The 21,729-nt window shown below is 36.6% G+C and overlaps 2 protein-coding genes across 5 annotated transcripts in view; one reads left to right on the top strand and one right to left on the bottom strand.

Moving 5' to 3' along the window:
- Positions 1-19,497, top strand: part of sh3gl3a (SH3-domain GRB2-like 3a) — a 30,061-nt gene extending 10,564 nt beyond the window's left edge. The window contains exons 2-11 of one of the 4 annotated variants that reach the window (XM_066701475.1): positions 10,868-10,936; positions 11,083-11,155; positions 11,598-11,741; positions 12,185-12,318; positions 13,017-13,175; positions 13,538-13,641; positions 13,892-14,016; positions 16,496-16,549; positions 17,461-17,532; positions 17,968-19,497. In XM_066701475.1, coding sequence (XP_066557572.1) covers positions 10,868-10,936; positions 11,083-11,155; positions 11,598-11,741; positions 12,185-12,318; positions 13,017-13,175; positions 13,538-13,641; positions 13,892-14,016; positions 16,496-16,549; positions 17,461-17,532; positions 17,968-18,173 — 1,140 coding nt within the window. In that variant the 3' untranslated portion in view covers positions 18,174-19,497. The remainder of the gene's footprint in view (positions 1-10,867; positions 10,937-11,082; positions 11,156-11,597; positions 11,742-12,184; positions 12,319-13,016; positions 13,176-13,537; positions 13,642-13,891; positions 14,017-16,495; positions 16,550-17,460; positions 17,533-17,967) is intronic. The other 3 variants (XM_066701477.1, XM_066701478.1, XM_066701479.1) reach the window with 3 other exon arrangements.
- Positions 19,498-20,336: 839 nt separating this feature from the next.
- gjd6 (gap junction protein delta 6) lies at positions 20,337-21,659 on the bottom strand. The gene has a single exon (XM_066701474.1). The coding sequence runs from the start codon at positions 21,657-21,659 to the stop codon at positions 20,460-20,462; it is 1,200 nt and encodes a 399-aa protein (XP_066557571.1). The 3' UTR covers positions 20,337-20,459.
- Between the last annotated feature and the right edge of the window lie 70 nt (positions 21,660-21,729).

Raw genomic sequence — 21,729 nt, forward strand, 5'->3', positions numbered from 1 at the left:
TTATGTACCTTTGTGAAGCTGCTTGACAGTCACACTATAGCCAAATATCTGGGGGATTTACAGTAGGATAGAAAGATACTGTAAGGTTCTGACTTTTGAATTCTAGCTGCTTTAAAAGGTCAACATTAAACATTTATAGGACAGTTCTAAGGACCACCAAGGCAGAGCAGGTACTGTAGTGCCACCATTCATAAACATTTAAACAGTGTGATTTACTTCCTTTAAGATCCATCTTGCTGTGTTTGACATACAGTAAGACGTAACAAATTACAAGTGGCAGTAGATAATAGATAATGGCATAATACAGATTTTAGTCTTTGAGGATAGCTTTGGAGTTGATAAACACTACCCTGAAATATTCTTATACTGTAAGTGTATTAGCTGTGTTTCTTTGAGGTGAATTTTACCACCAGTTTTGACATTAATGATGAGGTTTGATGTACAATACACACAAATATTTGAAAGATACAAGAAAAAAATGTATTTTGTATAATAAGCTGTAGATATTATATTTTAAGACTTATGGTATCAAGTCGATGTAGTGAGATATGTAATAATTCTGTATGGTTGCATATATAGTGTTAATATTCATCAGGGCACAATTTGTACTGAGTGTGCACCAAGAAAATGGCATTAACAGCATGTAGAGCTGAAGGACTTCTTTTCAATTCTTGACAACAACGAATGTGATTATGAACAGATTCAGAATTACAGCTGCTTTAAAACGTATGGCTCCTGACCAGATGTCTTGTTCTGAACTGCATTGCACATCCTGTCAGACAGTTAAAATATGCAAGTCATTTTAAAAGGGTAGTGTTTCTACAGAGTAAGTGCACAAGGGAAATCGAAGCATAAATATGCATCCTGCAGAACTGATCATTTGCTGCCATGTTGCTTCTCTGAAAATAATATAATGGCTAATTACCCTATTAAAACAGGGTAGATTGGACAGATATTAATTTGACGACTACCTGCTGGGTAACACCTGGTGCTATGCTCCCACCAAATGATCTTATTTGCCAATAGTTAATAGTTTATATAGTAAAGCCCTGAGACTGCATGCACCTGACCTAATCATTCTCAAACGATTTAGATATTAAAAAACAACAACAAATACGGAGGTGGGATCTGGCACCTACATTCAATGTTTTTTTTATTATACAGTCGGATTCAGTTAGTTGAAATGCAAAGTATTTGCACCTTACCAACCAAACAGGCTACGTTTTTAAAAGGCCAACAAGACGGCATTTTCTACTTTCACTTTGATCCTTTCTGACATTTACTATGCACTACAATTTACATTCTGTGTTTTCCTTTTTGTCAACGACTTGACAGAGATCTCTACCAATGTGATTGCAGTGTCGTCATAAAGACTCTGTGGCTTTCTGTGTCATCCTGTTTCCTTTTCCTTTAGTGATTGTACGAGTGAGAATCAGTTGTTTTTTTTGTCAGTCATACATCACAGCCATGTGGAAATTATAATATAATAATAATTATATTTTGTATTATTATTAATGATAAGAATTGTCTTGTAAACCAACACATTCATTTTTGTACTTTTTTGTGGTTTATATGATATACTATTAGTTTCTTATTTTGTGTACTTTATTTTATATGCATATAAATATATAAAATTCAATGTAAGTGTAAATTTTATCAGAGAGAGAGCAGCCTAATTGATATCGTAAGGAACAGAGATGCTCTGTTTGAATGCATGTGAAAAAGTGGAGGTCAGGAGAGGTGTGTGTGAAGTGTTTGCAAGTGTGCGTCAGGCCACACGCAGTGAAGGGGAGTGCTTCAGAGGGGTGAGCAGCGCTTCAATACAGATGAAAAACAATAGATTACGAAAGGCAGAGGATAGCTGAGGGCAAAAGACAAATGTGTGCCTTTTTCTGCAGAAAGGCTTTACTAACCTAAACCTGGCACATCCAGGGACAAGACTGTATTATAAAAACAGGACATTTCCACAGAGTTATTCTACCTAGCTGAGAAACGTTAAATTACCAATGCCTGCTGTTTGGTAACCTTTGCATAAACATCATGTGGCCTTGGGCAAGACTGGAAATGCTTTTTGATTCTGTAAGTAGTGTCATGTCTAATATATATATATATATATATATATATATATATATATATATATATATATTTTTTTTTTTTTTTGCGTCTTAGTGTTGTTATGGTGTATAAGTAAGATATATACCACTCTTCCAGATATATTCTATCATACAAGCAAATTTTAAAACTTTATTTTTTAAATTTATCAGATAATAGCCTATATAAAAACACAGTATGTATGCTCCGTCAGATTGAGTTCTGTCATAACTCATGGATAGCAGAAAAATTTAAAATTTGCTTATTTGTCTTCCCCAAGACAGCTCCGGTGATTATTGTCAAGTCCACCAAGTGTTAGCTTCTCATGATCTTACTCCCTGATAGTAAATATAGTTTATAGAGATTGTTTCTGCACAGAAACCCACATTCAGAAAAGGAAAGAAAAAAAAAAAAACAGCGATTACTTTGATCGCACTTTTTTGGATGAATTGGCTAATCCACGGTAATGTATATAATGGTATGCTTTCCGCAAGGTATCTTTCTTATTCCAGTTTAATCTTTTGTATTAACAAAGGTTGTTTAAATTATTTCCTTTCCCAGTGTTCCAGCCTGAAGTGACTGCTCCACTTCCAAAAAAGGAAACATTTTGTAAAAATGATCGTCAATCAACAGTCTTTTTCTGTTCATATTTACATGTGTATGTTTTCACTAATAACCATGATGGGATGTCAATTTTTCTCACTGTAATGTGCAAATTGTACGTATTGTTACAAAGGCAATAAAATAGGAATTGTAATGAATCCTGTAATATAATAATTCAGGTCACTGTAGGATGATTTAATTCATTGTTAGTAATATATTTAACAGGGAAGAAATAGACTGATGTGGCATGGTCTAATTTATTAAAAAGCTTAATTTGATATAATTGTCACAAAAGTGGAATTCTTCAAGAAATACAATAAGCAAAGTAGGATGAGTACAATTATTATACAGCCAAACATACTATGCCTTCAATGGAGTGTAAAAGTTTACGAAAGATAGAGAACAAAAAATATCTGTTCTTAATAAGTGTCGAATACACTTAGGCCTTAAAGATCAGGAAATGCTTTATGCTGAAGAAGGAACTGCATCTATCTTTCTAGAAGATTACATTTGAGCTCATCTAGAAGTTATGTTTATTGTAAAATATGTAAAAAGTAAAACAAACACACTGGTCTCTTTTACTCCATGACACTAGTCTAGTTTGACTGCATGGAGAGGCTTGCCAATTGATTTCTGTTTCCATTACCCTACATGCTCTGTCAAAAATTGGTCATTACTTTGTTGACTGGGAAAATAAGAGCGGAAGCTCCTCTATATCTCCTCAATCATTACTCAATCTGCCCCTGCATTAGGTTCTGTGCTGTTAAGTGCTGCAGTGAAAGACATTGCCTGGGCCTGTTTTTTGTTGTTTTGGTAGAGGAATATGCAGAGTCAAAGTCCATCCGGGACATATGTTCCTTCTGCATTAATGCACTTTCTGGGGAGCAGATTCAAACTCCCTTATATTTCATTCCCATCTGGAATGCTTTACGTGTAATAGTGCTGGTTTAGACGATCTCTATCCGTCTGTGTGAATGGTTTCAGAAACTCTTAGTAGCAGTACAATCCCCAGCATCATGTTTCAATTTCGATGCCTCTCACTTGAAAAAGAGAGACATTGCTACAACAAATGGGATTTTAAATTCCATGAGGTAATAGAACACCTTTATAGAACGGCCATTTTGCTTCACTTTTTAAAAACAAAAGCCCAGGCAATGAGATGTTTGCACCAGGGGTACGGCATAGTGTCTCTCAAGAAACACTCTTGATATTTTCACTCCATCCCCCGGCCCGCAGGAAAACAGTGTACATTTTTGTCAAATAAAAAGAGCTTAAAAAAATAAATAAAAGAAAAATTCAAATAAAGACCTAATATCACCTTTCTTGCTGTCAGGTGAGAGCAACTGAAAAAGGATCAATTGTTCTGTGGGCACATCATTGACTGTGGTCATTTAATTGAGCATGTAGCAGACTATGAACAGTAGTTGTTTATGAGCCTCTGATATGTTGGAAATTTGATTTCTTAAAAGATGTGTTAAGTGGATTCTTGAGATAAGCAGGTTGATTCCTTTCATGCCTTTACATGAGTTGCAGGATTACAAAAACATTACAAGAAGCATAACACCTGCATTTGTTTCAGTCCAGGGCTCCAGGCTTTGTAAATTCCCTTCTCATACTGCTGTTTGTTTTATTCTGCTTCTGTGAATATATATATATATATATATTTTTTTTTTTTTTAAACCGAAGGCTCTTTTCCTACTGTTGGTGTTCAGCTGCATAAGGAATATGACCCTATTTATTTTTATTTGTATTTACTGTTCATGGATCCAGCCAGTAGAAATAAACTTAAATTTGTATTCCTTGGACATAGTGAATCTGCCTGTACTACAGATTCAGTAATGAAGAGATAAATCACCAGTCCAATAGGAGATTGATCTCAGGTAACCATGACATATACGTTTTATATGTGTGTGTCATAGGTATACTTTTGCAAATCAGTCAGAATTCTAAAATGGTAGGAAAGAAGCAAGAAATGTGAGAAGATTTTATAGTTCTTGTTTGTTGGTGTATTTTGTTTTGTTTTGTAGTGACCTCAGGATATAGTCCTCTGTAGATCTTCTCTCAGGGCTGTTCTTGACCTCTGCCTGGCCTGTGAGAGCCATGCTGTTGAGCACACTGAATAGACTGAGACTGAGACTGAATAAATCACTCCCCATCTCCACAAATCAGACCGTTCCACAATGTGGTAGTGCCAGTTGTGCATCAGTGGTCAGTGACTCTCTTAACCACATGAAAACCAAATAGAAGAGTTCACACTTTAAATGTAATTAAACAAACAAGCATTGAAGAGTTTGACTTGATTTGACAGGGATGTAAATTGTACACAAGTGGAATAATGTCTTCAGGGTTGTGTACAGTGAGAGAATTTCGTAAAGCTGTTGTTCCTCACTATTTACATTGCGCCTCATTGCCTTGTGTTTCCCAAGAGGCAGAGAACCGCAAATGTAAATAATACAGGCAAGCAGTGAAATCCAGCCAGTGCTTTTTATTAAAGATATTCCTCATCAGTCCTGTTACATAAAAAGTAGTACCTTTCTACACCTTCACATCCTTTTTAAAATATTTTGTCTGGTGGATAAAAATAACCCTTTCTAAATCCAATCTGTCTACAAAATAAATATGGTTTCTGCAATGAGAGGCAAATTGTTTTAAATATTCTGAATTACATTTGGGCACAAATGCATAAGTTCACTCAGTGCCACGTGCCTTATTTCTCAGGAGCTTATTCTCACAGCAACTGCTTGTCCTGTTTATGCCAACAACCCCAAATGGTCTGCGCCATCAGGAAAATAATGGGCACAGAAATGGCAGGGGAGTTGTGGGTGATGTACAGTGCTAACACCACACAGCCCCGCAGGTTTGGGATAAACTCTCTGTGAGGTTTTTTTAATGACACACAGTGATGCAAATCCTATTATCTCTCTTTGGGCTGCAAGCATCCACAGTGTGTAACACGGTTCTCACCCCGAAATGGGAACATACTCCGGGAAATAGGCAGGAATGCTGCCAAACTCTCTCTCCATACATCTGGGATGGAAGGTCATGCCAAAAAATGCAGTGACACCACAGGGAAGTTTCTTGGTGCACAAGCAAGAAGAACATAAAAACAATATTGCACAGTATAATTAGGTCACATTACCCAGCACTGAGTTGCCATTTTGCTGCTTATGTTTGTTACTGTAATATAGAATATGAGGGGAGATTTTTTTTTTTAACAACATACTTTGTTATCACAATTAAAGGAATTAAATGGTGTAGGGCTGTTCGAATTAATTACAAAACATAGTAGCCCCTGGATATTCAGATTACAGTTCTTCTGTTTGTAAACAAGAATGATAGAACACTACCTATCTAGAGAAAATAAACCATAAAATAATTACAAATATAATTTTTCTTTCAAGCATTTCAGCCATCGACAGGAAATAAACGTGGTACAACACATTCAATGTTCTGTGGAACAATAACTGTTATCTGAAAAAGGCAGTAGATGACAGCACTATGAACAAGCACAATTCCAATTAGAAAACCAAAATAGGCACCTACAATACAAATAATTGAATTAATTAATTGCAATAATTTTAGGCAAGTAACCCCTGCTTTATGATGAACAGACAAAAAGAAATGTATATGACTGACACACATGAAGATATAGGCTACAAATAGAAAATTGCTCTTGACAATGTAGATATACTTGCAGTGATTCTGCATCGATTTGTGCTTTTATGCTTCAAGATCATGGTGATGAAAAGGGGTTTTATATCTGCTATTTATCTTCATTATCCTTTAAACTCAACATTAAACCATTTTGTTGCCATTAGGCAATCTGGTTAATAAATGGTGCTCAGAAACAACTCGACTACAGTATGTTGACATAAACTACATAGCCTAGATGTTCATAAGGTGGAGTTGGCATCCATCATTGTTTGATCAGAAGTACTGTAATGCTGTGAGTAAATATGATCAGTTACTCTCTGTGACCTCTGCTGAATCGCCATGACTCTAATGATTTTTGTGTTTGTTAGGGGATCTTTATTTCCACATATGAATTGATGAGTTAGAGAACATATTCACAGTTAAATGACTCCCCTTTTTTTAGATTCATACAATAACAGTGCATGCTAACAATGGGGTCCTTTTTCCATTGTTTGTGTGTGGTCTTTATTTCTTGACCCAGTGGCTCATTTTCACACAGTACCAGGCACAGACACAGACTGGAGTTCAAAATATGTGAAAAGCAAGAGATTATTGAGAGACACGGGCAAACCTATTGAATTTCCCATTAACGTGCAACTGCTTTTCAGTACCCCTCGAGGACTGGCAAAAATGCCTTGATTGCATGAGTGCGAGGCATGTGAGGCATGTATTGAAGATAATGTAACAACAGGAGACCTAATGCCAGTCACAGTCCAAAATCAGCAGGCTCCCGAGGAGATGGAAAGAATGAGAATTCCCATTTGTTCTGCCATGGTAGTGATTTCATAGATACTTCCATCACATAACCCACAGATACATTACATGTGCAGGACTTGTGTAAGGCACTAGTGATGTTAATTAAGAAATAGGTTCATTTATCAATTTGTGCAACACGGTATCGTTGTCCAGTGAAACCTATTTTGCTAATTAATATATGTACCGTATAGGCCTACATATTTTTAAATTAAAGGTGATTTAATATGTAATTCAGGTTTTTAGACAATATTTGCCGGTGGAAATATGTATACATGTACACAATTATTGAGAGATTGTTATTTAAGTTTCTATTGCACATTTGGCATGCTTCACTAGAAAACACTGACATTAGTTTAACAAGTGTGTTCAAGTGGCATTTTAATGTTACCCAGTTAGCATCCAGACTCGCTTTAACAGCACCCTACAGCTTTAACCCCTGAAATGTAGGCAGCTTTTAGCTTTGTACACAGCAGACAGACCCAGATTGGATAGAAAATTATTAATGTAAACTGACTCTGGATTTACAGTCCTTTTCTAAACCACTAATTTTTCTGATAGTAAACGTTGGTGTCACGTGCACTGCACACATAATCATTTGGGATTTATGATTAGGTCTAGTGCCATCCTGTTTACTATTCTGATCTCATTTACTCTTGGAGGCTCTGTGGAGCTTGGCCTGCTCTGTACTGAAATGGGTAATATCCAAGAAATAGTAGGTCATGTGAAAAGCAGTTTGGAGACTCAGTGACGCAGTGTTTTCCCCTTGGGGCCAAAGATCCCAAATCAGTATTTCTGAGTATAATTGTGTTTTACCTTATGGTGAATTTTTCCTTAGCAAATAAACAAGGGAGTTAATATGGAACCTTAAAAGAATGCTTTTTAAATTCACTACAGTAATATTTTGTTACACTGTTTTTAATAATAATTTGTTTTTACTTTTTGGGGTAAATAAAGAAAATATGGTGTTGATATCTTGCATCAGCTCACTGGATGAATTTATAAGCTAGTGTGCCGGGTTCACTAGATCATAAATGTGATAAATGGTTATGTGGCCAACAAGTGAAGACAGCATAATGAATCTCCTTGCTTTGTGATATAGTTAGTACTAAAAGTCATGTGGTCCCCACGGTCTGCATTTTGCTGCCCACATGCCCTTCAGTAGGACAGCAAATGACATTTCTGTCTCTCATCTGGTTGATGCTTTGACACTTCTAATTTGTACCATCAAGCTGCTTAAACAATTTGAGCTCAGGTTTGGTTCTTTCATTTGTGTGGGAGGCTAGTGCAGTAAATCACATTGGAAATGTTCACCAAACAGTCCTTTTAGGGCCAACACTATGCATGTGCTTTATTTCAAACATGTCAAACATGAATAAATAATAGGAAAAATGTATTTGTATTTGTTTTTATTAAACATAGAAAACAAAACAAAGGAATGTATTATGGTGTTTAGGTTTCAGGCATGTTGGTGTAAATGTGCATGTAATGCAGCAACATTTGGAGTTATATCACAGCATGTGGTAACAGTAACCCTTGGGTAAGTGTAACACAATGAAAAACATTTAATAAGAGGACTTTTGCAGATACGAAACACAGACCTCCCCGAGCTGCAGGGATTGTGCCTGGAATGATCTCTTATTTTTCCTGACGGATTCCATTGTTTTTACTGGATGCTTTATGTGCACAGCAGTCGTTAACCTCCTGTAGCAAAATCTGGATCTGTAGCTCATAAGGGAAAAGGAATTAGTTTCCTGTATGTGCTTGAAAATAGCTATTACTGAATACAGAGCTAATGGGTCTTTCGTGAGTCAGGCTTTTTATAGGAAAGCTGAACATGATTGCATGTAGCCTTTTGCACACAGAGGTGCATTCTTCATCATAATGTACATTTCCCTATTTGAATATTTCAGGTGTCAGTTTTCCAAATTACTTGATCTGAAAGGAAAATCTATTGAATAAGTAATTTGGTCTTCTAGACCCATTTGAAGTTGGAATGTAACTTTTGAAGATTTCAACGGTAATGAAGTCTATTTCAGAAATTGCCAAAGCTAATTACTTTGTTGTATTTTAATGGGCTCGAGATGACTGAGGCATGAACATTAACCATTAAGTTTCTTAGTTAAGTATTAAGATCATGTAGCATTTAGGCTATTTGCATCATTATCTTTTTATTTCAAATTTTAAAGAATGAGAAACCAAGAAGTTGCGATTGCTTAGGAAATGGTTGTTGTGTTTTTAGGGTGCTTACACATGTTTAGTTACTTACCTATGATGTCACTCTACAGAATGGTCACTCATGACTTTTGCATTGCTGACTTTACTAAGCAATAAAGCCAAGAAATGCCACAGGATTTATAACTAACAAGGAGTATGATGTAGGCATCTCAGAGAGGGACAGTTAGGGCTATTGAGAGCCCTTTAAGGAGTTTTACCATTTCACTTTCCCCCCTTTCTGCTCATCTGGTTCAAGTGAGCTTGTATGTGCCAATGAAACATTGTCTGTTGATACTCTTACATAAGTACTAGTGTGACTTGTAACAGTTACACCCCACCTAACTCAAATCTCCAGGATTTTCCATGCGTACTGTGTGTATACTCCAAATGAACCCCCCCACCAACCTCCACCCAAATTTGATTTTAACAGTTTGCTTTGGGGCCAGTTTTTTATTTATGAAAGATGATGGATTATCAGAATTAGAAAGTCTGGCTTGATTTTATTAGGATTAGTTTTCCTTTGTTAATTCAAGAGTGAACACACAAGCATTCCTGCAATTTGTTCCTAATCTTCTTATAATAAGGCTGTGCTTGGTGCTTTGCCCCACATTTGAGAAAGGGAAAGAAATGTAGTTGGAATTAACTTCCCTATAAAGCTTCCTTTTTGGTTCCTACCTCTACTAAGTGTTATACTAATAAGTGGGAAAGGGTTCACATAGGGTGATTTTTAATAGTACATTTGTTTGCACACTGCATGTGCAGCTGGCTATACATATTTTACTGTTGCTTAACACTTGAGGGTTATTTCTGTGTTTAAATAATAATTTAAAAAAATCACCAGGTCCAATTTGGTAGAAAGATGACCTGTATATATAATATAAGGTATATAAACCAGGAGTTCAACTGAATAATTCAAAAACATAACAAAGCAGGAATTTGTTGGTTAATTGGTTGATGAACGCCTTGTTCTGTGTATTAGCATTGTTAGCTGGTATAACTGTAAAAAATAGATGTTTTGTTGTACGTCGCTTACTGATCCCTACTTCTGTTTTTGCTCTTGAATCAGTATGAAGCACATAATAATGTACTTTGCTGTATTAAAAATTCAGGAAGGGTTTCCAGAGCAGCTATTCTTGTGTTAGCAGTGATGGAGTACCAGGTTTCGTCGATAATGGGATACCATCATAATACGCACAATAAGACTGACTGACCACAAATTATATGTTGTGAAGTGCTAGGGTGACAACCACTAATTTATCCAAATGATGGGTTACATCAGACTTCTCAGGCTTTACGCGGTTCCTGTGAGCTATTTATAATCAGGCCAGACCAGTGCTGGTTCTTTTGTCCTTAAAAACGACTCCAGGTTTCTCAGCTGAAAACTTTCATGTTGGGATGGGAAGTCTTGATGCCCTTGACCTTTTCATCTGGGTGAAACTGATATGAAATTCTGCAACTAGTGAATTGGTGTCCCAGCTCCAAGCCTGATTTGATCTTTTCTGTGTTCCAGTTGTTGAGTGAAAAGATCAGTGGAGCTGAAGGAACAAAACTTGATGAAGATTTTATGGAAATGGAAAGGGTAAGCACTGCTTAAAAGAACAGATTTACATTGAATAACTCTACAACCTGATACACTCTTACTACCTCATCAGAACTTTATATCTTATATCTGTTCATAATGTAATGAGAACAACTTATTTTTTTGTTGTGTTCATGTTGCTTTAGAAAATAGATGTCACCAACAAATCTGTCATGGAACTCTTGTCCAAAACTACAGAATACCTTCAACCAAATCCAGGTATTGTTATTATGATTATTATCAGAAGTAGTGGTAGTAGTAGTGTTATGACTGCATTAATTCTTTTAACAGTAATAGCATGTTTTCATATAATTATTCAGTACGGTCTTATCAATATCAGAGCACTGTACATGTCTGAAGGACCTTGAAGCTCCTCAAAACATCTGTAGAAAGTATTTTAATTACTGCATTGGGATAAGTGGTTTCTGTTTTACTGCAGAGAACATAATTAAATGTCTTAGTGTTGAATCAAATTAGCACCTAGAAAGCAATGTTAGTTGTATTAGGCTAATTGGAGGGTCAGTACATTTGAATTAAATGATTGAAGGCCCGATTTGCCCTCTTCTGACATCGGGAGGATTTTTGGGAAACGTTCATTTAGTTAATAGTAGAGTTGAACTGTAATTGGTTTCCCTAATAATGAATTGTACTTATTATGCAGCATATAGAGCCAAACTTGGCATGCTCAACACAGTGTCCAAAATCAGAGGCCAAGTGAAATCAACAGGTTACCCTCAAACAGAAGGCTTGCTGGGAGACTGCATGCTGCGGTATGGCAGGGAGCTGGGAGAAGATTCTACATTTGGTAAGTTCTCCGTTTTATCCTGGTGCAAATTGGCCACCTCCACGTCTGAGACATAATCGGAGATACTGCTCACATACCCATGAAAAAGGATGATCTTTTCTGACAGTCTTGTTGAAAACTTTTTTCGCTGCCTAAGATGATCATGAGTCATGTGACTCAATTCTGACATCTTGTGGACAGACTAATTGAATCCCCAGGGTAGACTAGCATAGCATGACATGTCAGAAATATCAGAATGTATCAATTTAAAATACCTTAGGTGATACAAATACTTGTTGTAACCCACATAGTCCCTACATCATTATATTTCTGCTTTTTAATATACCTCACTTCCATTCAAAACCAAGGCTAATCCCTGCATGCTGGTGTTATTCAGTTATTTGTCTAATTGCCTCTAATTGTTTACAGAACTGATTTTGAACTTTGTGTTGAAACGCTTCCAGGATTTGCTTTGGTCGATATCGGTGAGGCTATGAAACAAATGGCTGAGGTAAAAGACTCATTGGACATCAGTGTTAAACAGAACTTCATTGATCCATTGCAGACATTACAGGACAAAGACTTGAAGGAGATTGGGGTAAGATTTGCCAACTTGTTGTCAAGTAACCTTATGATTGAGGAATGTGTAACCTAAGCACAAATACAGCATCAGGACAGCATTGACAGCAGTACATTTTTTAAATTCTTTACAGAAAACTTGTGGTCTATTGAAAAAAATATTTTTCTCAATCTGTACCAGCAGGTCATTCACCTTATAGACTGCATTTGAGCATATATTTCCTGGAGCAGGATCAATATACATGTATCTGTGCTGAAATACTATGCATGTGCCTGCAGCAGTTTCAGTAACTGATATAGGGTTTACAGGCTGGATGAGTGAATGTGTGTGCTGTTCCATGTGCCTATGTCTCTATTATGTGGGGTTTCTTTAAATAATTTAGAGAGGAAATGAGTTAAGCCAATTTTAAATGTTTATTGAATTTTAAACCATCAATTAGGAAACCATGCATATCTGGAGATATATAATGCAGAGTGTAGAACTGATTAATTTAAATGTCTTAAGAAACAAAAATGCATGTGCAGAGAAAAAAGTATTGAGTCATTACCCCTTGGACTCAAATTAAATTGAGAATTGGAAGTCTAAACACTAGGAGATCTGGAGGTTTAAAATAATAGACAGATTGCCAGAATGTGTAAATAGAGACAGGTATGTGATTATGATTCATGAGTATGCCTTCCAAACAAGCCTACAGTTCATTGCATTTCACCCTGCAGCATCATTTAAAAAAACTTGAAGGCCGTCGGTTAGACTACGATTACAAAAAGAAGCGTCAAGGTAAGATACCAGATGAAGAAATAAAACAAGCTGTGGAAAAATTTGAAGAGTCCAAAGAACTGGCTGAAAGAAGCATGTTCAACTTCTTAGAAAATGATGTAAGTCACAACAAAACATGTCAAATTCCATTATTCATTTCTAAGATGACTTCTATGTTCAAACTGACAATGATTCTCTGTGTTTCATGAATTACTCCATTGCTTTTATACATATGGAAGATCCAACTTATTTGTGAAGCCCAGACCTACGTCTGATATTACAGATGTGCAGAAAATGTGCTCCATACCAGTATTTAATGCTCTTTGCCTTTGGGAGCTACTATGTTGCTTTACATGTAACAGCTGTAAATTGGCCTGCCATCCTCTTTGATCTCTTGTGACATAATTAACCACAAGTAGGTTTCACCTGTTTATTGTTTAAAGTCACCATCCATGTGCTGATGTGGGTTCTGTTTATTTAGGTTGAGCAGGTGAGCCAGCTGTCGGCTTTGATTGAAGCAGCACTAGACTATCACCGTCAGTCTTTGCAGATTCTTGAAGAGCTTAACAATAAGTTACAAAGCAGGTATGAAATATTCATACACTACTTACAACTGCCACTGATTCTCCCCTGTTGTATGCTCAACACATGTCATCTAGACCATTTCGTTTGACATTTAATGATAAATGAGTTCAGAATAATGATCTGTGCTTTTTCTTTCCGATGCACTGTAAAGACAAGTGATGGAGAAAGCATATGCACTAAACACTGGAAAACCATTAGCTATCAGATAAGTATGTGCATTCCTGTGGTATGAAACCTCTTTTTTTCACAGCATAACTACAGCAAGCAACCGCCCCAAAAGAGAATTCAAGCCAAAATCTGTGATGACAAGCTTAGAGACCATTGAAAACCAGCAGCACAATGGATTGACATACAGTTCTTCGTTCAAATCATCAGGTAACTTGCTTCTTTGAGTGTCACAGCTTACAAAATAGATATACATCATTGTCTTACATCGATAGGTTAGTTATCAAGTAACAGCACCTCAACCCTAGCCAACATCAAAATTTGAAGCCAGGTCCATGCAAATCTATCCCCAATTTTAGTTAACTCCATAGAAATGCAGTCCTAACCTTACTGGAAGTCTGTGTTTATTGGCGACTGTAACCCTAAACATAAGGGCATTCCCACATTAATCTGTATCCATAAATAAAAACAATTGCTACACTTTGTTTTTTATTTTATTTTTCCTTAACATCCAAATCTTCAGTTAATAAAAATATTACAATTACAATGAACAGTAAAATACAGACGGGTGACAAATTACTGGAAAAAATTACATAATGTGTCTCAGTAAGGTGTTGGGCCACCACGAGCCGCCTTGGCACAGATTCTACGAGTCTCTGAACTCTACTGGAGAGATGGAACACAATTCTTCCAAAAGATATTCCCTCATTTGGTATTTTGATGATAATGGTGGTGGAGAGCGCTGTCTAACACGTCGGTCCAAACTCCCATAGGTGTTCAATTGGGTTGAGATCTGGTGACTGTGAAGGCCATAGCATATGATTCACATCATTTTCATACTCATCAAACCATTCAGTGAGCCCTCGTGCCCTGTGGATGGGGGCATTGTCATCCTGGAAAAGACCACTGCCATCAGGATAGAAATGATTCACCAGAGGATAAAGGTGATCACTCAGAATAACTTTGTAATGATTTGCAGTGACCCTTCCCTCTAAGGGGACAAATGGACCCAAACCATGCCAGGAAAATGCCCCCATAGCATAACAGAGCAGTGAGGCCTGTACCGTTGTCTTGGTGTCGCCATTCATTCACTCGCCCACTTGTCGAGAATGTGGTGAAGGATGACTCATCTGACCATATTGCTTTTTCCCACATCTCTGTAGACCAGTGCCTATATTTTTGCACCACTGAACTCTCAAATGTGCATTTGTCTTTGTATTGAGGGGTTTCTGCACTGCAATCCTACTACAATATCCCTCTCTGTGTAGTTCTCAATGGACTGTTCTTACTGACACAGTCTGATCACGTCCTGCATTGACATTCTCAGTCACCTGCAAAAGAGTTGCTCTTCTGTTTTTCCTAACATATCGCAGTAATGCACGAGCATCACGGTCATCGAATATGCGCTTTGGACCACAATTTCCAACCCTATTTACTGTTGTCTTTCCCAAAGATCTAAATGCAGATGTAACTTTAGTCACTGTTCCTATTGAAACACTAGCCAGTTGAGCAGTCTTTGTGACTGAAGCTCATGCCATTCGAGCCCCAGTAATGACCCCTCTTTCAAACTCACTTAGATCCTTTCCTCTTGTCATTTTGCTCCAAAATTGACTTCAACTGGGCCTGCTCAGCATTTTCATACATGACACAGAGCATGATAAGATGTTAATTGCTTAATTGTATCATGCAGTACACCTCTCTTTGGAGGCATCTGCATTTATTATGTTCCTCCACTCTTTTATTCTGGTTTATTCGTGTCACCCGTCTGTATACTCTCTCTATATAAACATATACCATGAGGATTATATACCATTTTAATTTAGATGCATGCACACACACACAGGTCATATATTCAATAACTGTTTTCATTGCTGTCATGCTTTTGATGCCTTTCAGTTCATGCACCCATCATTTACTCAAAGCTGTTCCAGTGCATTGCTTATTTAGAGCACAGTGCTTAAGCAGGAATTTGTGCTATTGAAAAGGAATGTACATTTTATTATAATGACTTGACTTCTTGTAAATACAGATGCAGAGATATGTATTTCTTAAGGGAAATATCCAGTGGAACAAAATGAAAACAACCACTTTATTTAGCTAAGGCTTTGATCCTTACTGAGGAAGGGGAATCAGGGTTTCTTATTCTTTTTTATTTTACTGCCAGATCCTTTATGTTCTAGCTTCAAACATAGAAGAACTAAGAAAGAAATTCATTCCATAAATGATGGCACACTGAATATGTTTTTTAAAGCAGCTTTGAATTACTTTTTCAGAGGGTTTCAATCAAGCTGGGTTCTGAGTGGCTATAAGTTATCATTCCCTCCTAATGGTATTTTGGATGCGTTGTGAAATAAACCTTGGCAGTTAGATGATGTGTGGATTGATTACTTAGGATCTCTATACTGTGTAATGTAATTCGGTCTATGTTTTCCGATTCAAAAAGCTTTAAAGGTTTGGATGGGGGAGATTTTTCTTAATGCACATCTTGTTGAACATTTTGGTTTAGTGTTTATAAGAAATTGATTATTTGATTTAATTCAGAATTCACTCTCCTGTTTTTTACGCACTTTTCCAAATGCAAAATCCTCCAGGAATGTTTTATTATTCTGACACATTAATGTAGAACGAAAAAAAAAACGTTTTGCCTTAAGACTTGCCCAGTTGTTAATGTATTTATAATTTATTGCAGATGTCCAGGTCAACCATACTGTAAATGGAAAAAGTAGGTATCAACCTGAAAAAGGTATTACAATTTAAATGGAATAAGCTCATCAGCCTACTAACCATTGGCTCAATGCCTTAGAGAAAATATATTGCAGTGTAGCTGCAGCTGGATATTTAGTATTTTGTAAGCTTCTTGTTTTTAGTGTTTTAAATTGAAATAACTTCAGTAATTACTGTAAAATATGAAACTAATATTCCTTACTGAATAATAACTTTAAAGGGGATACTTTATTTTTTATTGTGTTTATTGTGAATATAGAATTTGATTTCATTAAAAGCAATGAGCTGTTAGAGCACACACATTCATTTGGGGGTTTTAGGATCCATGATTCCTCCTTAGCAGCCAAAAGGACTTGCCAAAACATTGTGTAAGACCTGCTGAGATTTGACATATCCCAGATGGCTGTAAAAAGGCATTGGGGCCGAAGTCTTTGATTTACCATCTTGTGGTAGCGTGTAGGTGTAACATTACAACCTTTATGAACTTACACATTTAACTGATGTTAATAATACAATTGTTTATCATATTAAATGTCCTTTATTTTGTTTGCAGCTTTTCTAATAGACACGTATTTAAAGTTTTGAATTTAAGATGTATTTATTTTTTAGCTGGGCAGCAGTGTGGGATAGTGGTTAGAGCTCTGGACTTGTGGGTTCAATCCCAGGTGGGGGACACTACTGTCGTACCCTTGAGCAAGGTACTTTACTTAGGTTGCTCCAGTAAAAACCCAGTGATATATATTAGGAATTGTATGTGAAAAAATAATATGATGCATTTTAACAATTGTAAGTCACTGGATAAGGGCATCTGCTAAGATCATCATCCTAACATATAGCCCTTCATTTACTTTCATAATTCCAGTCTAACCTAACCCATTCCTTTCTTTACCTGCCTGCCTCACCTGCCATGCCTGTTCTGGTATTCCTCAGATGAACAGGTTTCATCCATATCCTTCTCATGGCCAGAGAGCCCAGAGAGCCCAGAGAGCTCAGACAGCACTCGTGAGTAGTTCCTCAAAGCTGCGGTGTACTAGAGTCTTCAATCATTCCTCTCGCTCAAAGAACACTTTACATTCCTCTTCTGATGTCATACTTCTCTGCTACTGCTTAAAAAAAAATCGGAGTGAACATAACAGTATATTGAGAAACAACATTGTCTGCAATCCCATACAGACTGGGATCTTGAGAAGAAGAAAGAATAATCCATCAATGTATTGGATAACATTTTTCTTCAGATTTGCCAGATTTGACTCCAAATATGATGAAAAAGAAGCTTGCATCAATCCTGTTTTGCTCCCGAGCCACTCTGATTGTTTGGTGGTGGTACTTATTTTCTTTCCTCTGTAGCTTTCTATTAATTTGCAGCAAATTGTCTTAAATCCCTCATATTTGATCTAACTGACATTGCTTAAACCATCACTGTTGTTTCCCCCCCAGGATCTTCAGTGCACATGGACCAGCCCTGCTGTCGATCGCTTTATGATTTTGAACCTGAAAACGAGGGCGAACTTGGTTTCAAGGAAGGCGATATCATCATTCTGACCAACCAGATTGATGAAAACTGGTATGAGGGCATGATCAATGGGGAATCTGGTTTCTTCCCCATCAACTATGTGGAAGTCATTGTGCCTTTGCCACAGTAAAAAGACATTTTGTTTCAAGCCTTTTATCCAAACTGGTGGATATACAAACTCATAGTTTTAAATAATCTCACAAAGACACTTTGATGTCGCATTCTGTGGAAGCCCTGCTTTTCAACTGACAGACTTTTATATGTCTTATTTTTCAAGTATTTATTTTGTACATTTTTCATTTGTAATGAAAGTGGAACTACTTCTATTGGCTAGATAAAATGTACCATTTGTATGCCTTGATTGAAAAAAAAATATAATAATATTCAAAGTGGGGGGGTGAAATGTGGTTTTACATGTAATGGGGTTGGTATTTTCTGTTGCTGTCTCAGTACATTTTCTGCTCTGATGTGGAATAGTTTACTATCTGCCTGCCGTGGTCTTAAGTGTTTCTGAAACACAAGTTTAAACTGTGAGTATATATTAACTGTAAATCTTTGAATGATTGTCCTCTCTGAGTCTTCTCTGTTTACATGGTATGACTTATTGTGATACACAAATGCATCATAATAAATATTACCAGTTCTGTGTTAAATAGGGGTAAACCTCTTACTTGCACTCAACATTTAAGTGCTTTTTATGTAATTTACATTGCACTAAAGCTTTACCATTTAAATCCATGAATGCACTTTTGATTTTAGTTTTCCATTGTACTTTCTCTTTACTGATCTACCCCGTGTTAAAAAAAAAAAAGCCTTTATTTAAAGAGACCAGTTACATGATTTGTCTTTTTGATTGGTATAATGTACATTGATTTGGTCTTGCTCTTGTATTTTTACCTCTATGAAGATTTTTGCCCCTTACCTTTAATGAATTAATTGTTGGAATTAATTAACATAACACCCTCTTACATTGTGTCCTTGACCTAATATTACAATAATATTTATTGAGCACAGCAAACATTAAATATGATTAATGTTTTGGTTTCAAATGCAATAGCTGAAACATCTTTACATTTTTTTCTTTTTTATATTTTAAATATTTTATGTTCCTATGCCTTTCTGAAACTTGCAAACATTCCTATTGCCCATAATATAATTAAGGGTAAACTTACTAAATCCATTAAACAACTGTAAATACCGAAATACTTAAAATTTAAGAGATTTTATAATAGTTGGACAAACAAAAATGGTCCCTTATATTTTGGAAAAAATTATAAGAATAAAGAGTTTTATGATGACTAGTGGATGGAAATGGAAGAAATGGTGTTTTATTGGAAAAACTTCAGAATCTTCACACAGCTCTGATTTAAATAGTCATTAATTTTCATTATCAATGATTGTAGGTGATAAATATCAGATATACTTCATTTTTAAATAAATTATACATCAACATATTTATTTCAGGGGTGTTTTTCTCTGACTAATTGGGCCAATGGAAATATGGACAAGACTTTACTTGATTAAATTACCGGTTTGGGCTTTTATCTTGTACTCATGAGGTAAAGCAGTTGGGATAAGACATTACATTAAACCTAGACAATGTATTGAAAATTGAAATTCTGCTGTTCTCTCAGTATTAGTATTTAACGTAGATTACTGACCCAAGCAATATTGAAGAGGTGACTGAGTTAAATGATAAATTACGGAACCATGAAAGAAGTAAAATCGTATTAAATTACATTTATCATTATTGTCTCCAAGGGTGTTATATTCCTGCAAGATTGAATGAATGCAGAATACAATACACTGATCAAATAACTGTAAAACACTAGTTTACAGCCCTTAAGGTTTACAAAGTATTTCCTTCTCCATTGTTCCAAGCTCATTATCATTTGTCATTACTCAGTATGCATTCCCACCTGCTTTACTGCAGCATAATTTATACCAGAAGTGTTTTATAGATGTTGTAAATGCATACAAAAATAAATATATTGCATAAATAAATCACAAGAAAATATTGAACAAACCTGGACAGCATTTCTACTTATTTTATGTATTGTTTTTGTTTCTCTGCCTGGCTGTGTAGTTCTGTATATATTTCCAGTTTGCAAATTGGAAATGCTTATTTAATGATTCTTGAACAGAAATTGAATGCATCTCAAAAGTGTTTTCAAATTGTGTCAAGTAAAAAAACATTTTTCCTCCAGTGTAAGGTTACCATACTAGTATCATATACTTTGTCACAGGAAACATTGCTCATATTTTACATAAACTTATCCTGTGAACAAATATGTAAAAAATCAACAAAAAAAAAATTCAATTTTTGTTTTAAGACTTGATTTTTTTAAATGTTACATTAATGTGAAGTCAGTGTTATTGTTTTTTTTTTTTTATTTAACCTTATGGCAAAGTGATTTCATATCCAGATTTCTGTGCCCTTCTGTTTTGAACTTCTGCTTTTATTACTTGTATTGCTCTTCAAGGCCTGAGACCCTGTTGGGTTTTCTTCATTGTGTGTAGTAGGTCCTGCTTCTCTTTCGTCTTTAACAACGGAACAGTTTCTAGTGTAGGTCCAGTGTTGTCTGTTTTCTACAACCAGGTCAGGTGTTGGTAGTGGGGTAGTGCTTGTGATGTCCTTGTAAGTCAGTGAAGTCAGTGAATGTGTATCCTGGTTTATTTCCTGGTACCCTCTTGAAGAGTTTCCCCTTTTTAGTAAGGACACCTTGATTGTTTTCCATCCTAAGTGATTAAGTTCAAGGAAGTTTAAGAAAATGCAGAAGACCCCAACAGAGAACATGAAAACCAGAAAGATCGTCTTTTCAGTCGGCCTGGAAACATAGCAGTCTACCCTCTGTGTGCAGGGAAGTGATGTGCAAACAAAATGAGCAGGGACCCGAAACCCATAAAGGACCCACTGAGCAAAAACAAATCCAATCTCCAGGGCTGCACGGAAGCACACGTGAAAAATATAATATTTGGACAAGACACCTGACTTCTTGCTGCCTTCTCTAATTACTTTGTATCTTGTCTCAGAAAAACTGCCAGACTTCAAGGTGCTGCCCACCCCGCTCCCTTCTAGCACGTTTGCCAGGCTGTGCCCCAGATGTCTGTGAGACTTGATGGAGCAGCTGTCAGAATCGCAGCTTCTGTCATACGTCTCTTTAGCTTCCTTAATGTTATCTCCTTCTGGCTGCTTAGACAGGCTGTGCCAAGTGTAAATGATAAAGCACAAAGACGGTGTGGAGACTGTTATAATCTGGAACACCCAAAACCGGGGCTGCGAAATTGGAGCGAAGGAATCGTAACAGATGTTACAGCACCCCGGCTGGATGGTGTTGCAGACAAACATCTCCTGTTCATCAGCGTAGACGTCTTCAGTAGCCACAGCCACGATGAGCAGACGAAAAATCACCATGACGGTAAGCCACAGTCTCCCGATCATGGTGGAGTGCTGGTGAACTGCATCCAGCAGCCGCTTCAATAAAGTCCACTCGGTCATGTCTCTGCGCAGGCCTTTCTTGAAGTACACGACTTGAAATAGCTCCACTTTACCCCTGGCAGTGTCACGGACAGGCGTTTTCATGTTACAGCTCTGGCTCTGGAGCTGTGGTGCCATCACTGTTCTGAGCCATCCCTTTCTCCTTCAGAGATAAGGTAAGTCTACACTGCTGCTAGGCACTTGACAG

This window comes from Amia ocellicauda, chromosome 4 (genome assembly GCF_036373705.1).
Source record: "Amia ocellicauda isolate fAmiCal2 chromosome 4, fAmiCal2.hap1, whole genome shotgun sequence".
Classification (NCBI taxonomy): Eukaryota; Metazoa; Chordata; class Actinopteri; order Amiiformes; family Amiidae; genus Amia; species Amia ocellicauda.

Bases quoted from the DNA above. Each gene is read 5' to 3' on its own strand.
- gjd6 (XM_066701474.1), bottom strand. From the start codon at position 21,659: ATGGCACCACAGCTCCAGAGCCAGAGCTGTAACATGAAAACGCCTGTC.